Source organism: Bradysia coprophila, chromosome II (genome assembly GCF_014529535.1).
Source record: "Bradysia coprophila strain Holo2 chromosome II, BU_Bcop_v1, whole genome shotgun sequence".
In the NCBI taxonomy this organism is placed as follows: domain Eukaryota; kingdom Metazoa; phylum Arthropoda; class Insecta; order Diptera; family Sciaridae; genus Bradysia; species Bradysia coprophila.
In genome coordinates, this window is record NC_050735.1 from 1,635,665 (window position 1) to 1,663,345 (window position 27,681).

At 35.2% G+C, this 27,681-nt stretch overlaps 2 protein-coding genes across 3 annotated transcripts; one reads left to right on the top strand and one right to left on the bottom strand.

The window, feature by feature from the left end:
- The first annotated feature begins 539 nt into the window (after positions 1 to 539).
- LOC119073962 (alpha-tocopherol transfer protein-like) lies at positions 540 to 27,459 on the top strand. Its single transcript, XM_037179904.1, has 7 exons — positions 540 to 875; positions 5,025 to 5,184; positions 16,407 to 16,488; positions 24,904 to 25,083; positions 25,346 to 25,456; positions 25,523 to 25,659; positions 27,189 to 27,459. The coding sequence occupies exons 1-7, from the start codon at positions 797 to 799 to the stop codon at positions 27,295 to 27,297; spliced, it is 858 nt and encodes a 285-aa protein (XP_037035799.1). The 5' UTR covers positions 540 to 796; the 3' UTR covers positions 27,298 to 27,459.
- LOC119069541 (beta,beta-carotene 9',10'-oxygenase-like) lies at positions 17,989 to 24,494 on the bottom strand. Of its 2 annotated transcripts, XM_037173734.1 has the most exons (10): positions 24,381 to 24,489; positions 24,112 to 24,324; positions 19,935 to 20,068; positions 19,743 to 19,867; positions 19,365 to 19,678; positions 19,094 to 19,299; positions 18,888 to 19,034; positions 18,505 to 18,831; positions 18,329 to 18,442; positions 17,989 to 18,262 (listed from the first exon to the last, which is right to left on the bottom strand). In XM_037173734.1, the coding sequence occupies exons 2-10, from the start codon at positions 24,296 to 24,298 to the stop codon at positions 18,089 to 18,091; spliced, it is 1,728 nt and encodes a 575-aa protein (XP_037029629.1). In that variant the 5' UTR covers positions 24,299 to 24,324; positions 24,381 to 24,489; the 3' UTR covers positions 17,989 to 18,088. The 2 variants fall into 2 exon arrangements, with proteins under 2 accessions (XP_037029629.1, XP_037029551.1); XM_037173656.1 differs by having other exon boundaries at positions 24,112 to 24,494.
- Positions 27,460 to 27,681: the final 222 nt, after the last annotated feature.

Genomic DNA, 27,681 nt, shown 5'->3' on the forward strand with positions numbered 1-27,681 from the left:
CATAAGAAAAGGCTTAATGATATTGCTGATAATGTCATAACGGATTTGATTATTGAAAAAGAATGGTCAATTTGGTATCAGCTGTGACAATTTTAATTCCTATATGCATCAATTTATGGTTTTTAGTTTTCGTGAATTGATAAGCTCGGTTGAGTTATTGTGGACGTAGGTCGCTGAAACGTATATAGACTAAATTTGGGCGTTGAAATATTTCGATGATTTCTTGATACAGGTTTTTCCTTTGGCGAAAAATTTATTTTATCAAAAAACAGGTCCGAAACTATCCTCTCCTTCCGCTTAAAAAACAATACCGCTCTCTACACCTACACCGAAGCTTTTACAAGTCTCGAAATAAGTTCACTCTCTGTTTTGATATTATATTCATGTTCTGTCGTACAGTACGGCTCCGTACGTATACGTATTTTGAAAATTCATATTGAAATTATTTAAATTCGTTGAAAGAGTATATTAAACAAGATAGGTGTATAAACTGGTAGCCGTGCGTGTGAGAGAGATTTCATTACTTAACAATCTCCACCGATGGCAGTGTGATCAGTGCAATTTTTGTGCACATTGAGTACGGTCAGTTGGCTCGATCAAAGCAAAAGGTTTAAAGGAATATATGCCTTCATTGTAGATTAACCAAATCAACTTTTTTAATTCGGCGTTGTGATTCGTTTCTATATGATATACTGAGAACAGTGTACGATCATCGTGTGTTGAACTTATTTGTGCGCAAATTGTTCATTTTTTGTCTCGTATAATTTTGTGATATTTGTTTTGCCGAAAAATCGAAATGGGTGTTGAAGGTGATAATAACTTGTTGGCTTTGCAGTGTTGGTTGAAGACTAGGACTCATTTACCACAGAATATTGGTAAGTATAGTTATACGGATACTAGACGGGGCATGATACTCGTTTAAACAGTTTCACAAATAAATTCGTAAAACTCAACCAACAATTCGGTGTAAATAGTAAAAGTAGTACTCGTTTTAATGCGAAATGCTAAAAAAGTTTCTCTGATGGCAATTACGGTATGTAGAACACAGTGTAATGTGAATGATAAATAAAAGAAAGAGTCTGTTTGACTTAAAATGTTTCAATGTTTCTTATCCGCGCCCTCCTTTCCAGAGAATTGGGTTGGGTTTGAGTAAAAATAATAAATGTTTGTAGTTAGGTTGAAGGCTACATCACCACAAACATTTATCATTGTTACTGAAAGCCAACACTTTTTGACAAATAACACTTTTTCAAGAAATGACGCGGATACGAAATTATCATCAAAAAAGTATCATTTTTTCGCACAAATTTAGGCTTCAATTTAACGTTGTGTCGATTCGTCCTAAGATTTTACAATGTTAAGTTAAGGGTAATGCATGGTACTCTGACATTTGTGCGCATTTTATTGTTTTTTTGAAGACGTTTTTTTTACAAGAATCCTTCTTGATTAATGTAAAACCGCAGTTACCGACCAGAAATGTGTAGGCGTCGAGTAAAAATCAGAATTTGTTTGGACCAGCTGTAGAGTTAACAGTTTATGCTAATTTAGGTAAGCTACGCTTCGGGCTATTTAAACTACCTCAAACAATTCAGTTCAAGACACATTATTTGTGGTTGAACAATCTGTCAAAAATACAATGAATTGCGCACAAATGTAGGCTAATTTGTAAGTGTACTGTTCGTTACTCTTAAGAATAATGTTGTAGAGAAAAACGTATAAATCGTGGATATAGCATGTAGAACAATTAATTTGCTGAACATTTTTTTTAAATTTCGACCATTTACGATCGCAAAAAGAAGATTACGAACATTATCCTTGAGATTGATAGTTTTATGCCGACATAGAAGTATTATAAGCTAAAATCACAATAAGGCCTTCATTGCGAATTTTATTTTTATTTCACCCACATCAGCAGTAAATTTTCGTTCACAGATTGTATTGATTGAAATGGATTAACTCAATTTTTCCAGGTCAGATTCATGTTTATCTTTAGTAATCTTGAACTTAAACAGGTCCGCCCTGAATCCGAGCACTCAATAACAAAATTGTTAACACTCATCGAAGTAACAATCAGTTGAAATAACTTGAAGAAGTTATCAAAAGAAGTAATAGATTCAGTAATTATGTCCATGATACTCCTGAAGCATGTGAAAATTTCGACTAAATTCCTTAATTGGAACAAACTCAACCAAGTACCATTGCAGCACATGCAATGTACAATTTATTCACCGCATTATTCATTCGACTATTTACATTCGAAATTATTGAATCAACAAAATTGTTGCTGTATGACAACAAAGAAACCAATTCTCAAATTTCAGAATGAACACTTTTTTGAGAAATTATAGCACTTACAAACACGTTAATTCTAATGTAAGACTGCTAAATATCGGAATGAAAAACGATTAAATCAATCAATACGAATAAATCAATAGATTTATTTGAATAACGTGTGCTGTTATATTCGAGACTTGTTTGGGTTTTTTTCTTCTTCCTTAATAAAAATTCAAATTATTATTTTCGCATTAAAAACCAATCACAACAATAAAAACTTATTTTAACCTTGACTTTGCTGTTATGTGTGGAAATTTATGCGAATCCAAATAAAAGAATTTCGTTTTTTGTTGCGGTGTGTTAGATAATGAAGCTGGTCTCAAGCTTTTGTTTATCAAAGATAGAAAAAAATGAACTTAATTGACTAGATAGGTTTATGTATGAAAGATTCTTGTTTCCTGTTCGTAAAAAAATTTATTGTCGATTCGCGTGGTCGATGTTCCGTATGGACCGGTATAGATTTTTCCATGACTTTGGTGATTTAATTAATTCGAATAGTTTGAGAGCCAGAAAATAGATTAGAAGTTCAGTTGAACTTCCGCAAGATAAATTGTTTAATTATTGCCGAGTGAAATAACGAGAATAATTTATCATTTGAGGAAGTGAAATCATTACACGGCATCCATTAGGATCGTTCAGTTTCTACCGTCTCTCCACACTCCATATCTTGTCAAAGAAGCGACCATTTCGACCGTAAAATTGAATCGGAAATTTCAGAATCTCAATCATTTTCGCTTCAACAATTGCATATCTCTGGAAGATAATGACATTTAATTGTTCAATTATTACTTGCGCATTCGCGAACCGGCTGAATGGAATAACTTACATAACTGGAAATGCAACGAACGCGTAATAAATTTTTCTACGTGATTACGTATTTTGTGATGCCTTCAAATCATTCGAAAATGTAGTTAACAGCCGAGTTTACTTCCCTCTTAGAAAATGTGTTTACATTTCACGACTGAAAATTAATGAGAATGAAGCGATACCGACAACAATTTCAACAACAGCAACAACTACCGAAGACTCTGTAATATATGCAAGTGTATTACGGAGGTACAAATTGTCATTCCACTCGCAGAAGTCGTTAACAACCTATATTGGTATATACAGGCTAACAATCAGCTTAGTTACGCAATCGCATCTTGCTAGATAAATATTACTGCACTTAGAGCGATGTATGAAGACAATTTAGTTTAATGGTTTTTTTTTGCGATTGCCTCAGTTTAAAAAAAAATTATTTGTTGAAATGAGAAACCTGTAGAGCTCAATGAAACTTAATTGTTGTCGGTTTTCATATTTAATTTTTTCACTCAAATTAATGTCACCATGAAACTACTTTGCATTGTTTCACTTCAAATACTGCAATTATAGTCTGACCTTCGTTTTACTGAAATAAAATTAAAGCTTCACGTTTAACTCTCCATTCGAAAAATCAACGAATTGGCAAACGATTTTGTAATCCATTTTTTGTTGTTGTTATCATCTACGCAAAATCGTTATTTGCATAGCCACGAATAATTTCGGACGATTAGATTCATGTAATAAAAATGTTGCGAAAGAAAACCAATTTTGTTTCGATACCCACGTGTTTTATATTAGAAATTTTGAACATCCAAATCCGGAAACTTACATTTAACCGTTTCTGCAAAGACAGTCATAATGCTTAATTTCCTTTTACCAGAAAAGTACTCTGTGTGAGAGACAAAATTAAATTTTTTCAATTTTTGCTTTGTTTATTTGACAGCTTGCTCTCTCACGGCTCTCTCACGGAGTACTTTTTGTTCTGTGGAATGGAAACTTAAATTTGTACCAACAGTAGTTTTTTACTTTTTCACCGTTCAACCAAAAACTCTGACCATAGAGTTATTCTCAATGGCACGAACACTGAGAAATCACTGAAATTCATCAAATTTCACTAAACAATTAATCAAATTTAGTGAAATTTGAATAAGAGACTTAGTGAAAATATTAAACAAAAAAAAATATTTTTATTTTTTACTACAGTCAAAGGCAGTCAATTTTCAGCATAAATTTGCTTCAGCTGTTTTTCAGCTGATCCACACATACAATCAAAACTGGTTTTCCTTGTTCATACGGTTGAAGCTGCTACACGCACGCGCATGATAGTGGTAAAACCGTATAAAGACGTATAAACGGTTGTGATTGTTTGTATGGAAGTATTAAAAACAGCTGAAGCTAATTTATGCTGAAAATTGACTGCCTTTGACTGTAAGTCTCTCATGCAAATTACGCCAGTTTAGTGAAGTGAATCTCAATAGAGTGCCTACGGCACTGACTCTAAAAAAATTATTTTATCTGAATCGAACCGATTCTAAAAACTCAGTAAAACAATCACACATTTTTTCTACAGTCAGAGTCAGTGAAATTTCAGCATGAGTTTACTTCAACTGTTTTGCAGCAAATCCGCACAAACAATCATAACTGTTTATACGTCTTTATACGGTTTAACGACAACCACGGGCGTGCATGCAGAAGCTTCAATCGTATAAACAAGTTACTTGAAGTATAAACAGTTTTGATAGTATGTGTGGATCTGCTGAGAAACAGCTGAAGAAAATTCATGCTGAAAGTTCACTGCCTCTGACTGTAAGTGTAGCAATTACACTCAACCCAATCATTGTTAAACAATCTTTTTCCTACAATACAAATCTACATTTATGTTTCAGAACCATTGCTGCTGCGTCGTTACATCCAATCGTGTCGGAATGATTTGGAAAAGGCTAAAAAATTACTGGAATTCAGTTTCACTATGCGCAACAACAATCCGCAGATCTTCTTGCAACGTGATCCAACCGACAAAATTACTCAAAAAGTACTCGAAATTGTGTAAGTCAAGAAATATAATAATGTTATTATCATTTAACAATACATATGGTATGACGCAAAACATTTTTCGAAGCAAACAAAATTATTCTACGACATGCCTCTAAAATACACAGTTTTTTTTTGAAAACGCAGTTGAAAAGAATAAATTTACCTGAACTGAAATATGGGCAGTACAACCGCCAAAATCTAAATATCAAAACGTGGACGGTCAGAAATATACAGTTTGTTATTTATCACTGCGATAAATATAATTACTCTGTCAAGCCAAGTGAATATCTTGTAACATCTCGTAACATTTGGCTCTCGTAAAATATTTGACGGCTGTACTACGAGGTTGACCTCTGGCAAAAATATGTCTTGACAATTTGGATACTATTCAATTCCAAAAATTTCAATTAATTCTAAACATTCCATTCAATCCCACATTCCGGTTGAATTTCAAAAATTTGCAAATCCTTAATTTTCAAGTTAATTTCCACTAGAAATTCCAGTATTCCCTTTTCCACAAAATTCCATTTTTTTTAGTTAAGGAAAACCTAAACTCGTGAGTAGATACGGCTAGTTAAACCTTCAAAAAATTGTAGTTCACAATAGTTATTTGTTAACCAAGGGAGAAAATAGAAAATTCCACCAAATTGTGTCAGCCGCTTTAAAATTGACTGAGGCCGTTTGAAGCCGAGATAAGAAAAAATTTGCTTGAGCAGCCCTGCAGCTAGAACTATAGATTAACTAATTTGTTAATGTAGTGTCCGTTTGACAAGTGGATTGCCACCGGTTTTGACTGGGTTTTGGTTTTTGTTTTTTACACGTTTTACATGGTGTCAAGCGTGCTTGCTTACATTGCACAAATTTAAGATTCTGAACAGGATTTGACACTGCAACATCAGCAACATGAAAAATCTAAATTTCAAAATCCCCCAAAACCCTTACTTCCATATACGTAGTAAACACATATTAGGCGAGCCAATCTAAACATTTTTGATCAAAAGAATATTTTAAAACAGTGTAAAATCAAACGATGCGTTTGAAACGCATGTGTCCGTCATTTGGAGGTTTAATAAAAAATAGGTACACTTTAGAGGCATGGAGAACAATTTTATCTACTGTAAGTTGAAAAAATTCATAATTTTCAGCATGCAAAGACAGTTAGCAAAGACAGACAATTTACACACGAAAATTTCCGTGCGCATAAGTGTCTATATTGGTTATATGCCTTATGCATATAACCAATATAGAAACTTATGTGCACGCAATTGACAGAATCCTACTACGATCATGTAGGATTTGTGTTGATGTGTTTGGCTTGAAAATTATGAATATTTCAACTAACAGTAGATAAAATCTTGTTGCTAACACGTTAGTAAATGGGGTTTTGCGCACACGATGTGTTGCCGAACTCGCTCCGCTCGTATCGGCAAACTCACATCTAGTGCGCAGAACAAGCCCATTTACTAACTAGTTAGCAAAATAGCTATTTTGTTTAGAAACATATATGGATTATAAATAGCTTGTCTGTTCCAGCCTAATTAATTTCATGGAAAATTTTTGGTAAAATTTGATTCACTAAAAAATGTGCAGGGACGAGTACCACAAAAATTTCCAAAATATTACGAATGCCAGCTCGTATTCCATTCTTATAAATGTACAGTCGAACACGTTTAATTAACTTTATTTAATGCGCAAACCATACCGTATGATTTGTGACATAACTACACCATAATCGACCTGAAAGTCGACCTTCATCTTCAAGATTCCAAATTTTCGTCCATGACTTTTGTAACAATTCGTATTGATGAATAAAAAAAAACAACAAATTGTTTGTGTGCATTCACAAGTACATTATTCGTGTATTAACTTCAAATTATAGACATCACCATTTCGGAAGGTTTTCTACACGATGTACATATTAATATACGATACATATACCTTCAAGTATTACATACAATCCATTTTCTTTACAGCCTAATAGACTGTAGCTCTGTCGATTAAGTGTTAAAATAGACTTGTAACTTTACAAGTTTTGCGGGTAATAAATACTCTGGTTGTTATACATAACGTCCACTTAAATGTTGTTATTTTTCTTCAAACCGACATTGATTAGACGCATGTGTGTAGGCTATAATATATAGTATCTATGTTGACCTTGGTTTAGATTTATATTTTTGCTTACAAAACAAATCACAAATTTTATTAAATTTATTTGTTCGAACACCACCATTGGTTATTGAACCTCAGCGGCTCGGTGGTGTATACATAATTAATATGGCAATTATACAATGATATGTATATTGAATGGCACTGTGGTAATGAATATACGAGCTATTCATTCGGATATCGTATTATCTGTTGATTTTGTCTTCTTCTTCTTCTTTTTTTACGATGTGCGAACTATTAGTGTTGTTCAGGTGATTTTTATATATTTTGAAGATCATCACATTGACAAAAACTAAAGTTTCCGCGTAAACTATTCGAATAGAGGCAAATATTTGTGCAAGATATATATGGAAATGATGTGAAGGAGGAAATACCCGGCAAATAGATTATGACAACAAAATCTGGTTTGAGAAAAAGGTTACAAATTAAAAGCTACCGGTTCCGAAGCATTATAATCAAATAATATCTAGATCAAATTATCGACTTTGAGCTTAGTGCTGTTTGATTGTTTTATTTACATTTCGTTTGTAAATTTACGAGAGAATGTGTGAATCAAAATTAAAGTCTCTCCAACAAGCCAATTTAATTTTATGAAAGTGGTACAATAACGGGGGTATTTTCATTCACGACAAATAGTGTAATGAACTGCAGTAAATGACCGATTGGTCGCTAGAAATGATTTTTAGCTGAACGATTGGCGAAAAAATAAAAATTGTTTTCTTCCATGAAACGTTGGCTGTCGTATAGTCGAAATTGTTGATTTTGTTTGTTTAAAATTTTTGTGATCAATTTAAGATCAAATCAATTGCAAAGAGAAAATTTAGAGAGAAAAATACCTTCGGTCAACGCACTTCAAGCAAAAGTGCTTCAAGTGACAGCTGCCAAATAGAGTAATAATTTGTATGTAAAATGTCTCCAAATTGTTAAATATTGCCAAATTTGTTTGATACACTACCTAGTTTCAGTACTGTACCACTAATGTTTGAAGTACGTTGATAATGGGGGATAGAACTTTCCGCACGCAACGTAAAACATTATTTGATGGAAAAAATTGCTCTACGGTATGTCTCATCTCAGAGACTGATATAACTGATTTTGGTACAAATTTTATAGAAAAAATTGAATTTACCCTAAATGCAGGCAACACACCACAGTAAACAAAATTTGTAAGTGAGACTTCTGAAAGGCTAAATCGAACGAATTCAGACTTCCCAGTCCTCAGCTTCATACAAAATTTTCCTCACTGAGGCAGTGAGAAGTCTGAATTCGATCGATTTAGGCTTTGTGAGACCTTCTTTTTTACTCGGGCAGCCGCCAAAATGGGAATATCAAAACATGGGCGGTCAGAAAGATGTAGTTGACATAATGTACTATTTCATTGAGAAATACATACCTAATTCGGGTCACTGTCACTGGTTCTACTTTCTGCATTCGAGTGTGATTCCACCTGAAAAGTTCGGGTTTGGAGATTTAAAGAAATTAAAAAAAAAAAAACTTTAAAAATAGACCCTAAGTTAATAATAGGAATATTGTGACGTTGACGTAAAACTTGGAAATTATAGATCCATACAAGAGTCAAGAGTCAACTTATTAATCACAAGTTGTACTTCAACTTATAATTAACCGCTGTTTCAAGGCGGAAGGTTCTTTTTATTAGGTCATTGTAAAATCGTGGTTTGATTAACACCGACAATTTGCTTGAATTTATATTCTATCTGACTGCAATTATGACGAATAAAGGCTATGATTGATGTGTGAAACAAAAGTGAAAATCGCCTCAATATACGTCATAAAAATTGAGTGAAACAATTCATATAAAGTGCGTAAAACTCAATCAGCTGATTTGCATTTAAAAAAATTTTTTGCTGTCGTCATTTCAATAATTTTTTCCGATGAATGAATCCGTTGTCAATTAAAGAAAATTATCAAGTCAATTAATTAAATAAACTACGAGCTATTCATTAAAATTATAATTGATTCAATAGTATAGTCTAATTGATTGACCAAAGTCTAAACCTGATGATTTACTAACAACAATGAGATATTATCGTATTGAATCCATTCAATCCTTCAAAGATAAAATCATGTAAATTGCCTACTGACTTATGTTGTTCTTAAGTACGTTCAAAGTATAGGTACATTCATTGTAAAATATTCACGTAAAGAACTAGACCGCGCCACTTTCATTTGGGTGAGTCAGGTCCCTTGACTGAAATATTTTTCATTAAATTTTTGAATTTTTAATAATAACAGTATGGGGACCGCGAACATTGAGTCTTGCTTGTTCCATTCGCTCTATTGGACCCATATACGTGAGAGTAACGATTTTACTCACATTTATGTCATTCAGCCTTAAAGCTCGAGAAATTCTTTCAGATCATTCGACTCTTCCAATAAGCGAATAAGCTTTTTTTAAGTCGTTGATTTATAGATGAATCGTCTCCGCCACATAATATTGAAAAGGGTGACTTGCTCTTGCTCCTAGCACGAATACTCCCTTTTCCAACGTCAAAAAGGTCTCCAATTTTTGTGTTTTGTGTTATCATGCACACCAATAAACATGCATCCTGTCTTTACGAAAGATATGTAAGGCCTATTTTGATTGCATAAAATAACTCCCATATCGCTACTGTAGTGTGAACTCAACCTCCTAATCGCACGGGATGACTCAATGGTAGCGTACTAGCCTTTAAGTAAAATGATCCGGTTTCGTTTCCTGTGGCAGCCAATTCCAAATACCTTTTCGGAATGGAACTTTTCTAGCGATTATCTCGCATTGGTAACATCCTAAGATTCATCCAAGCCACATAAGCAATAGCATAGCTTAGTTTTTTTTTTGGTGGCTGCAACGATATACACATTGAATGACTCGTTGTAACCTAAATACGATGAATTTGTGGTCATACATCGATTTGCATGCTTCGGGAATCGGGAGTCACATTAACTGAACATGTTATTGTCGAACATTTTGGAAGATCGGGCAAGAATTACTAAAGTGGGTAACCCTGCTAATAACGAAGAAGAACTTCTGTGTATGGTATAATTACTACCATCTCTTAACTTCAATATTTATTATCGACGAAGTCAACATCAGGAATTTAACCCTCCGTCAATTAAAACAAAAATCTTCAAAATCAGTTAAGAATTACTCGATTCGTGGGAACAAGCTTTCCGGACGTTTTTTGTATTTAACGTTTTTACCAATGGTGAACATTTTCAAAAAGGCGTCGCGAACTTAAATCAGTACAGACATTTCAAGGGATTTTCTGTGGCAAGACCTTGACTTTCAGCTGCCGAAAATAGTAAGATAACACATTTGATAATTTTCTAAGAGTTTTAAAAGTCATTGATGTTACCAGTCAATATTTTGGCAGAAAATTTGAATATTTGAATTCAAATTTCTCGCCAAAATATCATGAATTGTGAACACTTTATTTACTGGAAACGCGGGAACTTTTAACTTTTTACTTTTGAAACTTTAAAAGTGTGTTTTCTAAAGATGAACACATTGTATTTTGTATGAAATAGTTTCTGTCTCAGTGTTTTACAGTTGTGTGACACACTGTTAAGTTTCGGTACCCTATTTAGAGTACCACAACCACTCATGCTTCAACAGCGTTGCTGAAACCCGTTCTCAGAATATTGTTGTTGCGATAAATGCGTAGATGTTTCTTAATTACTTTTGAATATTGTGTAATTCCACGTAAACTTACAATCGCAGCCTCTGATGACTTTAGTATAAATTACCACACCACCGATTAGCTGTCTAATAATGTAATCATTTAATAGGCCCCCTAAATGGGATCCAAAAATGTTTAACTAAATAGAAAAAAACACATAAACTATTCAACGAAATTATAAATAGCTTAAATGATTGAAAAGTTGAAATGTGATAGCAAAATGATTTCACATAATTATACCCGATACTGTCGAATGTGACCTTACACGCCTTACACACGTAAAAAAAAACTTTATTTTCGTTGCAGTAATTTTATTAATTAGAATGTCAGCTATTAACCCACCGACTTGAAGTCAGTCGCCAAATACGATTTTTTCAGTTTTATGAGATTATTTTGTGAGAAGAGGGATGTGTAATGACAAAGTATTATCAGTTCTTGGAATAGACCGCTCCCACCTATTCCCAGCTCTAGAACTCAAGCATTTCAAGGAGCAGAAGAATAATTTTGGGTTATTTCGCAATAAAATGGTATCCCTGACATAATGGTAGGTTGGTTCCTAGGTTTGGACCACTTCCATCTATTCCTAGCTCTAGAACTCAAGCATTTTGAGGAGCAGAAGAGTGGTTTTGGGTTCTTCCGCAATAAAATGGGATCCTTGACGTAATGGTAGGTTGCTTCCTAGGTTTGGACCAATCCCATTTATTCCTAGCTCTAGAACTCAAGCATTTCAAGGAGCAGAAGAATAATTTTGAGTTATTTCGCAATAAAATGGAACCCCTGACTTAATCGTAGGTTGGTTCCTAGGTTTGGACCAATCCCATTTATTCCTAGCTCTAGAACTCAAGCATTTCAAGGAGCAGAAGAATAATTTTGAGTTATTTCGCAATAAAATGGAACCCCTTAATCGTAGGTTGGTTCCTAGGTTTGGACCACTCCCATTTATTCCTAACTCTAGAACTCAAGCATTTCAAGGAGCAGAAGAATAATTTTGAGTTATTTCGCAATAAAATGGGACCCCTGACTTAATCGTAGATTGGTTCCTAGGTTTGGACCACTCCCATCTGTTCCTAGCTCTAGAACTCAAGCATTTTGAGGAGCAGAAGAATAATTTTGGGTTATTTCGCAATAAAATGGGATCCTCGGCGTAATGGTAGATTGGTTCCTAGGATTGGAACACTTCCATCTATTCCCACTTCTAGAACTCAAGCATTTCGTGGAGCAGAATAATAATTTTTGTTTATGTCGTAATAAAATGTTATGTTTGACATAACTGCAGGTTGATTCTTAAGATTGGACCACTCTTATCTATTCTCCAACTCAAGAGTTCGAGCACTTCGAGGAACAGATGAACAACTTTTAGTGAAATCGCAATAAAATGGGATCCTTGCGTATATAGGTTGGTTCCTAGGTTTGAGCCACCTATTTCCAACTCTAGACTTCAAGCATTTCGTGGAACAGAATTTTTATCAACTTTTGATGAACAAAGCTCGAAAACTTTTTGTATAGAGTGGTTTCAAGGAATTTTATTGTGCACAATGCTACTGCTTTTTTTTCATGTGGTAATCGTTGAAACAATTTAGATTCTTGTTGAAACAAAGATGCACGTTACATTTCACACAGATTATGTAAGACTTTAGATTACACGTTTCAAGTTGGCAGCTCGAACTATTTTCTGTATGCTTAGGTAAATGATTGTGGTCATCGTATCGACTGTCCAATTGACGTTCACGTAATTCTCGACTAATAAAAAAATCTATGAGTTTCACACAAATTGTAACGATTATAAATATTTCTAAACAAACCGTTCAGACATCGTAAAATTTGTAAAAAGAATCCGGACAAAATATAAAACCAATTCGAACTGACTAAATCTGAATAGCAAGAGAGAAGACCAAAACATGTTATAGGTAACAAAAGGTACAGATGGGACACGAACGTTGATAATAAGAAAGAATGAAACAAGTCTATTGCATTATTTTTGGCGCACGAAAAGATATTAAAATTCGACTGTAGTTATTGATGTGACGCAAGTTCTTGTCGACAAAGTACTTTAGAATTTTTACAGTGGTCTCTATTCAATACTACGTTTGACCACACCAATCAGTTTACGAAAATCGGGTTTCTTCACCATGAGTAAAATAAAGAACATAAAAGATTATTGGTTTTTGAAAAAAAAATATCGGGATGTCATAAATAGTGTTTATAGACCTAGCGACCAAAAGAATCCCTTATAACTTTTATGGAAAACTAATTATTTGTGCTGTGCCTACACACAGTACGGGTCACTCTTCATTTTCTTTACCAGCCAGCATTGGCAAGGGATTTTTTATTTAAAAAATGTGGGTGTTAGGGATGAAAATGTGAATTTATTTTTCACGAACTTTTGGCGCTTGTTTTCACATTTTTCAAATTAGACTTCATGAAATGGTTGTCAACTGAATTTGTACAATTTATCACATGCATAAAAGATTGAAAAAAAAAAACAAAAAAAAGGAAATCGACCAACAGACTACGGCTTGACATGGTACTCATAGAAGCAATCATTATTCTTGTTCAAACACAAGTGAACTTCACATTTAGTACAAAATACCTGAGACTTCTGATTGCACGATTCAAGTTTGCACCTGAGTCGCTTATCTGAATATTTCGGATGGTGAGCGTATTCGTCGTAGCGGACTTCCTCATCCGTGCGGCTTTCTCGAGACTTTTCCGGACGCGAATGTTTTGACCGAACCTCATCCAATGTAATACGAGCTGATCGTTTCGTACTGGTTTCAAAATATACAAGCTGCTTTGAGAGCTTCATGCGAAATGCCAGTAAATCCATCACATCCTTCGCGGAGGTTCCTGCTTTTTTACAGTCTATTTTATATTCGATCCATGACTGCACGATGGAAAAATCGATGAAGTGTGTCATCATACGCAATGTCCATTTTTTTGACCGAATGGAAATGCGGTAGTAACTCACCATCTGATTCATCAGATCAACGCCTCCCATATTGATGTTATAGTCTCGGACTATCTGTGGCCGATTGATGTTTACTTTTTTTTGCGTAGTCTTATCGTATCGATGTGCTGTATCGACTTGTCCCACTCCAACGTAGTTTGATGCCAACGACACACATTTGTTGTCGAACCATTTCACACATGTTACCGATCCATCTGCGCTGATCACTTCTTCAGAACTTCCACGCCCCTTTTTCTTCATGTCACTGTCTAATGAGAATGGAGGTTTCGAAAATCTGTCGAGTCGGACTGTACCAGCAGCATAAATTTTTTTCTGGGCCAGAATTTGGAAGAGCGGGAACGTTGAAAAATAATTGTCGAAAAACAATTTATGCCCGTGTCGGTCGATCCTGTTTGCCAAATGTAGTACCATTGTAGCACCTAATCCGAACGTCAATAGCATTTTTGGTTCGAATTCCGTCGTCGACCCCTGGTAGCAAACGAAGTCATAAGCAAGGCCGCTCTTTCCACATAACACAATGTTTTTGATCCCCCATTTTATTTTGGGCTTCTTCGCTACGTATTGCTTGACGCCTTTCGTTATTCTTCCACGCATCGGGATCATTTGCTCGTCGACTGACAAGCACTCTTCGAGTGGAAGTTCTAAGCATCGCTTCCTGACCGAGTCCATCAGGGGTCGAACTCTTACGAACTTATCAGTTGAGTTTTCATTGATTTTTGTCACGTCGATCAAATGCCAATTGGTCCGCAGTAAATAGAACCGGTATAGCGGAATCGTGTCAACAAACATTTTACATTGTAGCTCGTCTCCATAATACATTTCGATGCGCGGGAGCTTCAAATTTCCCATCATGATTTGAAGTCCGATGAATTGTTTTATTTCCAGGTTGTTAGTGGGTCTCCACTTCTTCGTTTTGTTTTGTTCCGCATAGGTATTGGTGAATGTGACCATCTCATCAAGCAAGAACTCTGGAACATACTTCATGAAGTATGTCAAAGGAGAAAAATATTGTTCGGCCGTATCGTCGTCGTAAATTCGTTTGTATCCGAAATCTTTTTCCTGAATGCTACCATGGCGCCATTTCACATCTTTTTTTTCTGTAAAGTTCCACTGATTGTCATCCTCTTCGTCGGACTCGCCTTCCACAAACGGTTCGTCTTCAACAGAAAGAAATGCGTTTCCCGCACGAATGCGCTTAGTTTGGGACTTTTCCGAATTGTTTTCAAAATCATCGTCATCGTCACTGCCTTCAATGTCCGAATCTTTAAAATTATCCCATATTCCTTCAGTGGTTGAGGGAGACTGTTTCTTGCTGCTGCATACAAAAGAAACGAGCTAGTTTTACTTACTGCATCCAACGGTGCTCGAATAGTGCTCAAGTAGAAATATATATCGCTAAATTATAAACCTAACCTTTTTTTGACAAACGACGGCATGATATGAGAATTTTATCGACAAACTTATAAAAATAATCACAAGAAATTTGGACGGAATAAAAATTTTGTTACAATTGATGCACAAACAACGCAATTTTGATCGCAAATGATGCTATAATCATAACGGCAATGAAAACGTTATACCAACGTAACAAAAAAAAAGTTGACGCAGAAGAGTCCAAAAGGTCTAAAACTGAAAACATGTTCATACGGAATTGAATATGATCGCAGCCACAGCACAGTTGTACAACTGTGGTGGAAGAAATTTTTTGAAACGTACTCTGGATCACTAAAACATAGCAGTACTTCAATTTTAAGGGTACCCATTATGTATATGGTAATCAGATCGATCATTTTAATCATTCAACGTCTTTGGCATAAATAAAAATGGGTTATTTAAAAAAAAAAACTTTTCAATGAAAAACAAAATTCCATGGGATAAATTTATCCCATTTCAAGTTGATGGGTTAAACCGTTTGCTCTGCTTTCATTTAACGAGAAGTTGGTTAAACCAAGCCAACACACAAAAATATGATTTTTTGTATCGCAGTGGTTCGTTGTTAAACTTGTTGTGTGCTTAAACAGAGATCATGTGTTTCGACCTATGCCACTATTACTTCAATGTTTACACAACGAAGCCCTTGAACCACATTGAAACCATTAATTAATCCAACAAATTTGCAAAGTCACCGGCATAATTAAAAGAGGTGCTAAATTGTTCCTCTCTTTTTTTCGAAAAAAGTACGAGGAAAATAAATGGAAAAAAATTGATTTGCATTTCCATGGTGTATACGTAACCGCACATTGTAAAGAATCGTTGTTATTATTTTATGCAAAAAAGACAAATACAATGTGGATTCTTTTAATGAAGCGTAGAACTATAAAACTTTTATTGATTTGAAGAACACTTTGTGTTTAAAGTAAGATCAAAGTGCTAATTGATGTAATACCTAAAAAGCAATTTGTTTTTATCATTTATTTCAGTGACATGATACCGCTGCCTAACACTACCAAGGAAAATTACAAAGTTCTGTTCTATCGTCTCGTTGACTTTGGTACGGAAAATGTGAGTAAAAAATTTTTTGTCGTTAAACATTTTGTGTGAATGCGATTTGAATGTTGAACAACCTCGGAGAGTGGAGTCATTGGTGACGAGCACATGATAGCTGATAACATTGAGTCGATATTCATTAAGCAAAAGTATAATGACCAAAGCACATCATACAGGGAGAGAAAAAAGAAACTTTACATTTTTTCTGTTTTGCGACTTGGTGTGGTTCCACCCACATCCACACAGAAAATTTGCTTAACAAATAAAAATCTAGATTCTTCTATTTTAGAGTGATTCTTTTGAAAATCCCCCTATCAAAATCAGACCCATTTCGTCTGGGATGGATATATACATGGTCTGAAAGGTCTTTGCCAGTGGACCTCAAAACAGGCCTCACACAGTCTCGAGCCACACCTGATTTTTATCCGAATTTTCTGGCCGTTATAAATGATCGTTCCGGGTGAGAGTGGGCTCGTTGGAAAGCTGAGCTTAAGTACTTTCGGGTCATGTCTAGTTTGATTAGATTCATTGATATATGTTTGCAAAAATTTGCAAGAAAAATTTTCAAAATCGGTGTGAGCTTTAGACAGGTCTGGGCTGGTACTGATGACGCTTAATGTGAACCTAACATGCTAGTCGTAACATACATTGTCTATGCCTTCCGTTGATACCTCATTTGCAGTGCTGGTGATTGCCGACATAACAGAATTTTATGTTAGTACGACCAAAAAATTCGGATAAAAAACACTATTTTTCCAACTTCGGAGATCTTCCACCAGCAACCAGGTGTGGCTCGAGACTGTGTGAGGTCTGTTTTGAGGTCTACTGGCAAAGAACTTTCAACCATGTACATATGCATCCCAGACGAAATAGGTCCGATCGTGATAGGTGGATTTTCAAAAGAATCCCTGTTAGTATTTCATTGCGGCGCACGCAATACCTAACCAAAATTCAGAAAATAAAAATCTAGATTTTCATTTGTTAAATGAAATTTTTGTGGAATCAATTCCAAACAACAATAACTTCATTCATAATTTATGTGGAAGCTCCGTACGTCCTTGTTTGGAACATTATATTTTATCAAATGTGGCGCTTACAGCTCGAACCGAAGGTGAGGGACACAAATACTTTAATCACCAAGTCACGGGAATAAATGAAGTAATGACTCATTTCCTGGGGGCTTAGTGAGTAATATAATGTTTAAGAAAACGTTTCATTTTCCCCCATCCATTCCACTTCTTATCGAAGATTATAGACCCTATTCGATAGTGTTTTCCCTTGGCTCTAAAAAAAAACCCACGTCGAAAAACCCACGTCACCAGTAATTTCGAACTTTCGTCGACCTGTGAGAGGTTGTCAGGTTACCTGATTTTTTAATATATTTTTTAAATTTTACATCGGAAAAATATTCAAATTTAACTCGAGTCAAGTCAGGTTTTAAAAAAATCTGACATGATCTTTTCAGTTCATATGATTTCAGGTCAGATTTCGAACAAATTGTAATTTTGAGAATTATTTCCAACAAAACCAACTTGATTTATTTAAGAGTATTTCAACAGATTATCATCCATAATACTTACAAACTAGCTTAGTAGTTCTACACTTCCCCTCACCATTAGAACAGATGAATTCTATCCGCTTGATTCGCCCACTGTCCATGAAACGTACCAGTGAATGTACCAGCGGTTTGAAATTTCACTCTTGCCATTTCAGTCATATCCTTGGCATCCAATAACAACAGTGTGGCTCGTTTTTCTTCATGTTTATCCATTAAAGCCGTTAGCAACACCTGATTTGTTATCGAACAAATAATAATTAGCAATCCCAAATAAAGGAGTTATTAGAAATAATGTACCCCGTCATCTTCGTCCACAGCTCCCGGTCTAGCTACAAAAATTGGTTCGCTGGGTATCTCATCTTTTGACGCCCAAACAATCGTTTTATCGTTTTTGATGTCAACTTTGGTTAGCTAAGGATTTATTTTTGACTTTAAAATAACTGCACCAGTCCTGCAAAATGAACTATACTTACCGAGTCGGGTTCAGGCGTTGACCAGTTTTGTTCACCTAAACTTGTAACGCCATAGAAGTAGTTGTATTTCTCGGTATTGTAATGGTAATTGAAACGGGGTAGATCTATCCATTCCTTCGTCAAATTCTGAGGTGACAAGTACACCTTTGGCTTGGTACCAGAAGTTTTTACCATCGTTGCAGTTGCCTTACAATCTTTTAATGTCACTAAATTTTGATTATCTGATGCAGTGTCGACATTTAAAGGTAGTACGAATCTTCGAGCGGATGATTCATAGGCAGTGTTTGATGCATTGTCAACTTTAGAACTCTGTAGCAAGATGACCATCTGAAGGGAAAACATTTTAACTTCAAACAAATGGAAGTCGTTGATGTGAAACTTACGTCTCCACGATCGTAAGCCGCCACATCCACAACAATTTGGCCATCCTCTTCGTAAGCATTTATGTGATGAAAAGTAAAGAAAGGATCCGCTTCGTATACAACTGGGTGATTTTTGCCGTCGGTCAACGATACCACATGAAATCGCGTCTGATGAAAACGTTTAGTATTGGTAAAAAAATTAATATTCTCTCATCAGCTTTGGTTACCTTTATGCTTGTATTCCAGGACATGGCAGAGGAAAATGGTTTCTTTGTAATACCCATTGTTGCCAGTCTAAGCATGTCCAATCTAAGTGGTGCTTCGATAAAAATGAGTTTGTCCTTTGTTATGGCAAAACTGTGGTAGTAGCTTGGGTATCTTTTATAAGTAAAAGGAATTTCAGCTACGATTTCGGCTCCTTCATAACTCGTTTCTATAGAACAACCAAGTCTTCTAAATCTGAAGCTTTTGAAAAAATTCGAACAAAAAATTTCTGACCTTTGCTCCCGAAAGTCGGTGGAACCTTAATCACCACGTAGTGCGGTCCCTTTTTGCTCTGATAACTGCTTCCAAGGTTGTACACTGTTCCGTCTTCACATACATGAGGATGTGCAGTGGCATGATTTATTGCAACGTACTTAGTAAGAACAGTTTTATCGCCAATTGTTTCCAGCGTTTTCGAGTCAATACGTCGCATTGCATTCGTTTCCGTCATAGCATACAACTGGTCACCGTAATAACCGACGCTGACACTGCAATTATCGGTGACATCAACCTTTTTCAACAAAAGAGAACTGAAATCCGACTGCAATCTAAAACACACAAATATTCTTCCTCAGAATAGCGCTTGAGCAATCATTTAAACGTTTTTAGAACCTTTGGAAAAGTGTTTTACAAGGATCCGGAAATCCGATGGTACCGAACTCAGATACGATAATCCGGTTTGCAGCCATGTTCTTCTTGTAAGTGTCACTTTCTAGTGGCCGGCTAGTGTAGGTGACCTGAAATTTTTTTTTTACAATTTTATTGGCATTCCGTCATTGACTTCAGTCCTGTGCGAAAACTCACTGTTCCATCGTCGATATGATAACGATGAAGAATAGACAGACCGTCAAACAGATGAGTGTACTCATCATTTCCTACTTTTGTGATTCCGGTTCCATTACGAATGAGTGTTCCTCTGAGCCATTTGGGAATTGAGCCTAGAGGGAAATTTGTTCGATAAACACTGCTTTGTGGAATATTTAACATATATGAGATTTCAGAGAAAATATTGGCTTGAAAATGGTCATAGTCATATCTGCAGTATCTATCTATAGAAGAAATTGTGCAAAGTAAATACGAGGGTGACCTTAATAAATCCATTTTCCATCATAGTCACACTGTGTGACACATATACATTTGGCAATTTACTCAACAGAGGAATAAGTACATTGACAAGGGGCGCAAGTGAAAAAATTCAACCGTGTGCGAGAGTTGATGCCCGCGCCGAAGGCGAGGATATTCTTTTGTTAGTGATATCAATCACCGAATATAATTAGTGTACAACTCGAGTGGAGCGAGTGGAAATTTTTTCTGCTAATTCATGTCTATAAAAAGTCATTAGTTGAAGCCGCGTAGTGAAAATCTTGAACGTCTAACACGGGAAATGAATGGATGAGACAGTATACGAATGAGTGCACCGTTGGTCTCATCGTCGCTACGTATACGTTTTAGCTGTAGGATGATTTACGTTTTAGCCGTAACATGATTTACGTTTAAGACAAAGTATGGTGTACGTGTAAAACCACGGCAGAGTAAAGTTATTTTACTTTGTCGTGCGAGGTAAAACACGTAATACATAATTTTGTTTGAAGTTGATATCAAAAGTTAATCAACTTGTCAATAACAGTTCAATCGAAACAGTTCAAGAAAAAGAGGTTCGTATAATAACTAGGAAACTGGAATTCTATTGTTTAATTTTATCACACGAACTTCCATATCTAATTTTGCACTTCTTTTTGTGCTTAAGCCTTCGATGATACCATTCTAATCTCTCAAGTTTCTGATCGAATCGGAGTTCCAATTGTCAACCAACAAACCCGAATCGAATATCAGAAGAGAATGGTAATCGAATACCGACTTGACGAATGGTCGCGTTGCAGTTTATTTTCTCGTAATGTTTTCTCGTAACCTTCAAACCTTCATGCCATAAAATCAAAGTTATCACTGCAATAACATCCGACAAAGAAAACACAATTTTAGATTGATCAGAGTTTTAAAAGTCGTCGACGTTCCCAGTCAATTAAGTGATTTTCAGTGATATTTTGGCAAGAAAAATCAAATTCGCTAACGGTTTATCAAATCTTACGCCAGTATGTCATAGCTCTAAAAAATTCTGAACTAAAAAAACCAACTGTAAGATTTTGGAAAATATTTGCCTAAATGCTGCTACTGCCAATTAACGGTACATCTATGTACATCTACATTTAGCTCCGTTAGCTCATCGCGAAAATCAATAATTCAAGATCGAGATGTCCCTAGTTTAATTCTCGCCCGTGGCGATGTTTATTTTTATTCTGATGTTATTCGCGTTTGAGATACTCCAGCACGTTGATTTGTATAAAAGAATCAAACTTATATCATCGAAAGTCAAGAGGGCATACGACGAAAAATAGTGATAGATAACAATTTTGGCACTTAAAAAAAATTCTTCTAGAAAATTAGGTGGATCTGACTGGAAGTGAATGTAACACTACGTGATTTTTGGATAATAATCGTAGTTATTTACATAAAAAGGGAAATAAAAGGGACAGAAAGTTGAAAAGTAGAGTTTACGTGTGCATTTTGTTGATTCGAGGTGAAGCCGAGGTCAATAAACACACGAAAACGAGACTTTTCACTTTGATCACGAGTTATTAAATGGATTTTACACGAAAACTATAAGTTTCATCTTTTTATCCCTGTAATAGTATTTTGTGCCAGCGAGAATTGAAATACGACTCTTTTCAGCACTCATTTTAGTGTTGTAAAGTGACTTATTTCAGCACCCGTTTTATGGGATATTTCAACACTCAAAGCAGTGTTGATATGGAATTTGTATGAGTTGTTACAGCATTCGTTTTAGAAAATGCAAAGCAATGTGATCGATCAAATTTGAAGAGTGATTGTTTACCATGAAAATTATGATTTTTTGGGCATTTGTCTATTTCAATTCTCGGTTGGCACAAAGCATGATGTGTTACACGTATTGTAATGAGATTTTTTCAGCACATAGTATAGTATAGGTAAACATTATAATACTTGTAACACAACATACTATTACATGACTAGGGATAAAAAGATGAAACGTAGAGTTTACTTGTGCATTTTGTTGATCCGAGGTGAAGCCGAGGTCAATAAACACACGAAATCGCGACTTTTCCCTTTTTATCCCGAGTTATGTAATGGATTTTACATTATGCTTTTGAAACTTGAAACCATGGAGATACCTAGAGTATTTATGAGGCGAAATTTAATGAAAAATCATCTCACACAAACACACCATTGACAAAAATGTCATTTTTTTCTTTTCTTTTTAAACATGACAATCGTACTTGCTTCATGAACATGTATCCAGTGACATTTTATGTGTGAAATATTTGATTAAATCTATTGTTTTGATGTCTTAAAATGCGTCGAAAATACTATAACATAACTCAATGAACCAATTCTGACTGCAAATCATCCAATTCAAATGATTTTATTACGCAAACTTCAAACATTTGCTGCAACTTTCAAAACCTTAGCGCATAAATAAGGTAACTTGTTCAAGTTACGTTGCTATCTGTTCACGAAAACGACACACACACACATTCAAGAGATGATTTTTCATTTTCATTTGTCCTAGACCTAGACCAATTTTATTGATCTCTCTAGATGTGCAATAAGCCAATATCTACCCTACGAAATAATTCATAAATAAGACGTTTGCCTTTCTTTGTGTGTATATTCTGAATGAAAATTACCAATGTCATTAACTGTCTTGAAAGGTCTCGAAAGAATTTTACTGTGAAGACTTAATTGCGGGAGAACCTTAATTGCAAATAGAATAAAATTTGGTAATGTTGTTTCGACGAAACTGCCAAAAAAAGTGTCGCTTTTGAGGCTAGGTAGTGATCGCCTTCGACTCTACACTTGTCGAAAAGACAGTTACCGAAGCTTGTTGCTCAAAAATACATCTGTGAGTTTGTTTCTTTCACAAAATTGTTACATCATGTAATGAATTACTTTCGCAGCATCCAATGTGATCTACTGTAAACGAAAAGATTTAGTCCATTTGGTCTGTGTTTACTTATTTCGTTTGACGATTTCTGTTTGAATATTCAAATGGCTTGTTGCTATCAATGTAGTACAACCATGACGATTACTGTTTGAAAATTCAAATGGCTAGACACAATCAGAATAGAAAGTACTTGAATTTATTAAAAGTATCCCCGACTGTATGTAAATTACAAATGTAAATTTGATGTTAAACATTATCACAGTCACTGTTTGCATGCAGATATTTTTATTTGCTTCTTTTCGTATTGTTTGACCAAACTATCAAATCTCATTTTTCTGTAAACAGATCCACGGTTATCGCTCAGGACTTTAGTGCACACAATTTGCAAAGAACGGTCCAAGAGTCGCCGACAATAAAATGGTATTTTCGTTGAATTACTCTGAACGAAGGGTTGGTGAATGTGTAGGATTATGCATGTCAATACCAGAACTTTGCTTATCACCAAGAGCGTATAAACCATTTAAAAATATTATCAGATGGAAAACCGACGTTCCACATTGCCTAGCCTACACATTGCCACACTCGCATCACTTACTCTATTAATAAATGCATAGAAGGAATGCAATTTAAATATAAAACCATTCTTCTTTACAACGTAAGGCGAAACTTGGCCATTGGACAGAACACAGAAGATGAAAACGCGAAGTCTCATTTCTCCCTTTGATGTAATGGGTAATGACTCGATGTAAAAATGAAAAGTCACATTTACGTGACTCTCGGCTGCGCCTTGGATACAAAATTCACACGTAAACACGACTTTTCAACATTTTGTTACTGGTACATGACGTCCGAGTTTCAAATTTTAATGTCGACAAGTAGGAATAAAGCTCCTCCACTTGTCGAAATACAAATTTGGAAGCACGCACGTTACTATGTATACCATGAATAAGTAAACAGATTTGTATTAATGGTAACTGTAATTATTTCTGGGAAGCGATTTACCTGTGATATCACCTGTTATCGGCTCTGTGGTTGCTTTTTCACAATTTCGGTAAAACGAATGAGACTTATCTGTGTTATCAGTCTTATCGCTCGCTTTTGAATATTTGGACTCTACTTGCAACTGATTGCTGCTTCGCAGATTACTTGGTTTACCAAAGAAATTTGATATCCTTCCCAACATTGCCATAATTAACACGGTAACAACAGCGGAAACTATTATAAAAATCATATTGTAACAGCTTCTTATCGGAACCGGCTTTACTTCTTACACGTTAGTTTGTTATTAAACTGAAACGTCTCGATTTAGACTTGAACTTGAACAGACACTTGTATCGACCAAGCGATATAGATGTATTACACAAATGAATTGAAGGCAAAAAATGTTATTCCAATGAATGACAAAAAGCTTTCTGACATGACATTGCTTATCAACCTTATCAAACATATTTTGCCAGTAAATCTGCTCACTTTTATACGTGAATATATCGACCATATCGATGTGGGATTTAATTTCTGTAGCGCGAAAATTCAAATTCAAAACACACTTTATGATTATTTCCTTTACTATGGAGGGAAAATGGACCTTCCGTCCCTAGGAAAAAGTCTTTCCCTCCTTCGTAAAGGAAAACGTCATACTACACTCGGGAAATAATTTGATATTTCGATATCACGATGAGAAATAGTACCTCGGTCTAAAGCCCTCGGACACTTTTACTCATATATATACGAAATATCAAATTCCTCCCATTGGTACAGTAATATACTATAACTTTTGAAATTTTCCATTTTCAGTACCATTTCACGGAAATCATTAAACTGTTCTTCATGGTTGCTGATGTGCGATTAATCACTCCCGATCCAAATGGCCTAACAGATGGCGAAATTCCGATTTTTGATATGACCGGATTTTCGTTGAGACATTTAACGAAGGTTGTGCTGTCGTCGCTGCGATGTTATATGAAATACACACAGGTAGTTCGCGTACCTCGATCTTTACCGACGGTTATGCCATAGCATTTGTATCGAAAGTGACGACATTAATCATGAATTCTGGTAAACGAATTCGTGTATTTAACTAATGAAGTAAAAGATTTCGCTCAAAAAGTAACAGATTCGATACTAGTGATATGCTCGTCGTCTGCAAAAGGTTAAATGAGCCTGGTTGTTGAAGAAAACCATGAAATTCCTTCCAAAGTAATCTCCAACCAGATAATAATTTTGACTTTGTCAATAGGAAGCCCATCCAGTTCGATTGAAGCAGATACACGTAATCAATTGTTCGCCATTCCTTGATCGCGTGTTGGCTCTTTTGAAGCCGTTCATAAAGAGCGAAGTTTTCAAATTGGTAAGACAGTAAAATTTCCGTCATCAAAAACAAATTGACTGAAAAATTTCCCCCCATCGAAAATAGATTCATTTCCACGCACCTGGTGCCGATACATTGTACAAATTCGTCCCATTGGAATTGCTGCCAAATGAATATGGCGGAAAGGCTGGCAGTCTGGGAGTTTTGAAGAAAGAAATGGTTGAAAAGCTGATGAGTAACAGGTAAATCGAAATCCAGCCAAAATAATTGTTGTACGGATTCCTGTCCATTTGCGACGAAGTTCTCTGTTCGAATGTTATGTGTTTCACTTCATTAAAATTCAAGCAGCGCTAACGATATTATTTAAATTTTAACAATACAAAAAATGCATTGAAAATGCCCATTCGGTTTACACAGCTAAAACATTGACCATTTTGGTCTTTTGACCTTCACCGATTTTGTAATTAAAAATTTGTTTCGATTCATTCACTCATGTTACAGTACACGGATTCGCACGCATATCATTTTTTTTTATTCTCTTGCCGTGTTACATAATAATTTGTTTTGTTTTTTTATAAGTTAGTTGTTAAGAGTTCTCTTTTTTTGTGGGTCTGTTTTTGTTAGAACAACGCTGAAAGTGGTTAAGTTTCCATGCAAAAAATCGTGCAGGTTTAATTCGATCAATTAATTTTTCAGCTCAACTTACTCATTTGTAAGCTTCGATTGACTATAATTTTTTCGTTCTTTCATTCTATTCGGCCTCATAAACCACTTACCAATACAACTACCAATTGTGTTCCTGTTTCATACCTTGTTTTCGATAATGAATTTGTTAATTTACGTGCTGGAATTAGTTAGACTCAGCAGTAGTTCTGGTTATTCATATCATGTGCAATATATCCGAATGTTCGTGTATTTTCCCAAGGCTAAAAAACGAGAATGGTCAATTAAGAACATAAACTAAGTCGTACAATTGTTCGCCTCTTCAAAAAAAAAATGTCTAATTATACAAAACAAACGAATGATTGACCAATAATTATGCAATCGACAAAAAATGGTTTTGTTACGTTGGATTAGTCGATTTAAATCATTTCATTCCGCGAACACTTACTAATAAAACAACAAGTTACTGACGAAATGAAGAGTAATAGACGTTTCTTGACGAGTTCACTCCTCTTCACACTTTCCTCTTACAGAATGTTAATAAGCCACGATTTCCTGAAGAAACGTCGTTAACATTATTTTTCGAAAAACTCACATTTTCTTCAGAAAGCCGAGGATTCTTAACATTCTGTAAAAGGAAGTGTGAAGAAATGGTGAGTTTCTGAAGGAGTGGTCAGTTTATGAATAAGTTGTGAGTTTATGAAGAAGTAGTAAGTTTATGAAGAAGTGGTGGATTTCTGAAGAAGTTGTGAGGTTCTTAGAAGTGCTGAGTTTCTGAAAAAGCGATGAGTTTCTGAAGAAACGTCATTTCTTTAGGAACTCGCACCTTCTTGAGAAATTCGTCGAATTTACAGTGAAATATTTTGGATAGTTTACCTTTCTAAACGGAATGGTGAGACCACTTCAATTCTCCCCAGTCTCGTTTAGTGATTACCAATATTGCGCTATCGTGCACACTTCTCCTCTCAAAATTGTAAGGAAACAACCGCCTTGTCACATTACGTCCTTCATGTTGATTTCCGTGTCGTGGATCATCAAAAATCTGTTTTTCGATTCATTTTAACAGTCTCCAGATAGAATTGATCAATAAAATTATTTTCTTTCACAGAGAATATTTAATGGACGAATCAAGATGGAAGTTGCAGTCAACGACGAAAGGGTCGCAGAAAATTGAACAAGAAGTAAATGCCAATTTTCGAACATTATCCATTGATTAGTTATAAAATGTTAAGTTAAGTTACTTGTTGGTATAGAAATCGTAAGCTGTAAATGAACAGAATTTATTTAGAAATAATATTTTTTTTTAAATAATTTTACTTCGCAAACTTTTTTGTAATTGTTTAACCTCATGAAGGTGAAATAAATTGATTGAGGTGCATAAAAAAAGAATCTTCTTTTGGTTGTACATAATGTACATTGTCTCACATTCCTAAAGTAATTTATAAGTTTCGTGCGTGAGTTACTGTTCCGATAACGACAATTCGAAGCTGATTCGAAATAGAGCTGAATAAAATTTCATTTTTATTAATATTCGCTAACGTTACATCTCCCCTGCACTGTTAATATGTAACTGCCTGTAGTTCCTAATAAAACCGAGAAAT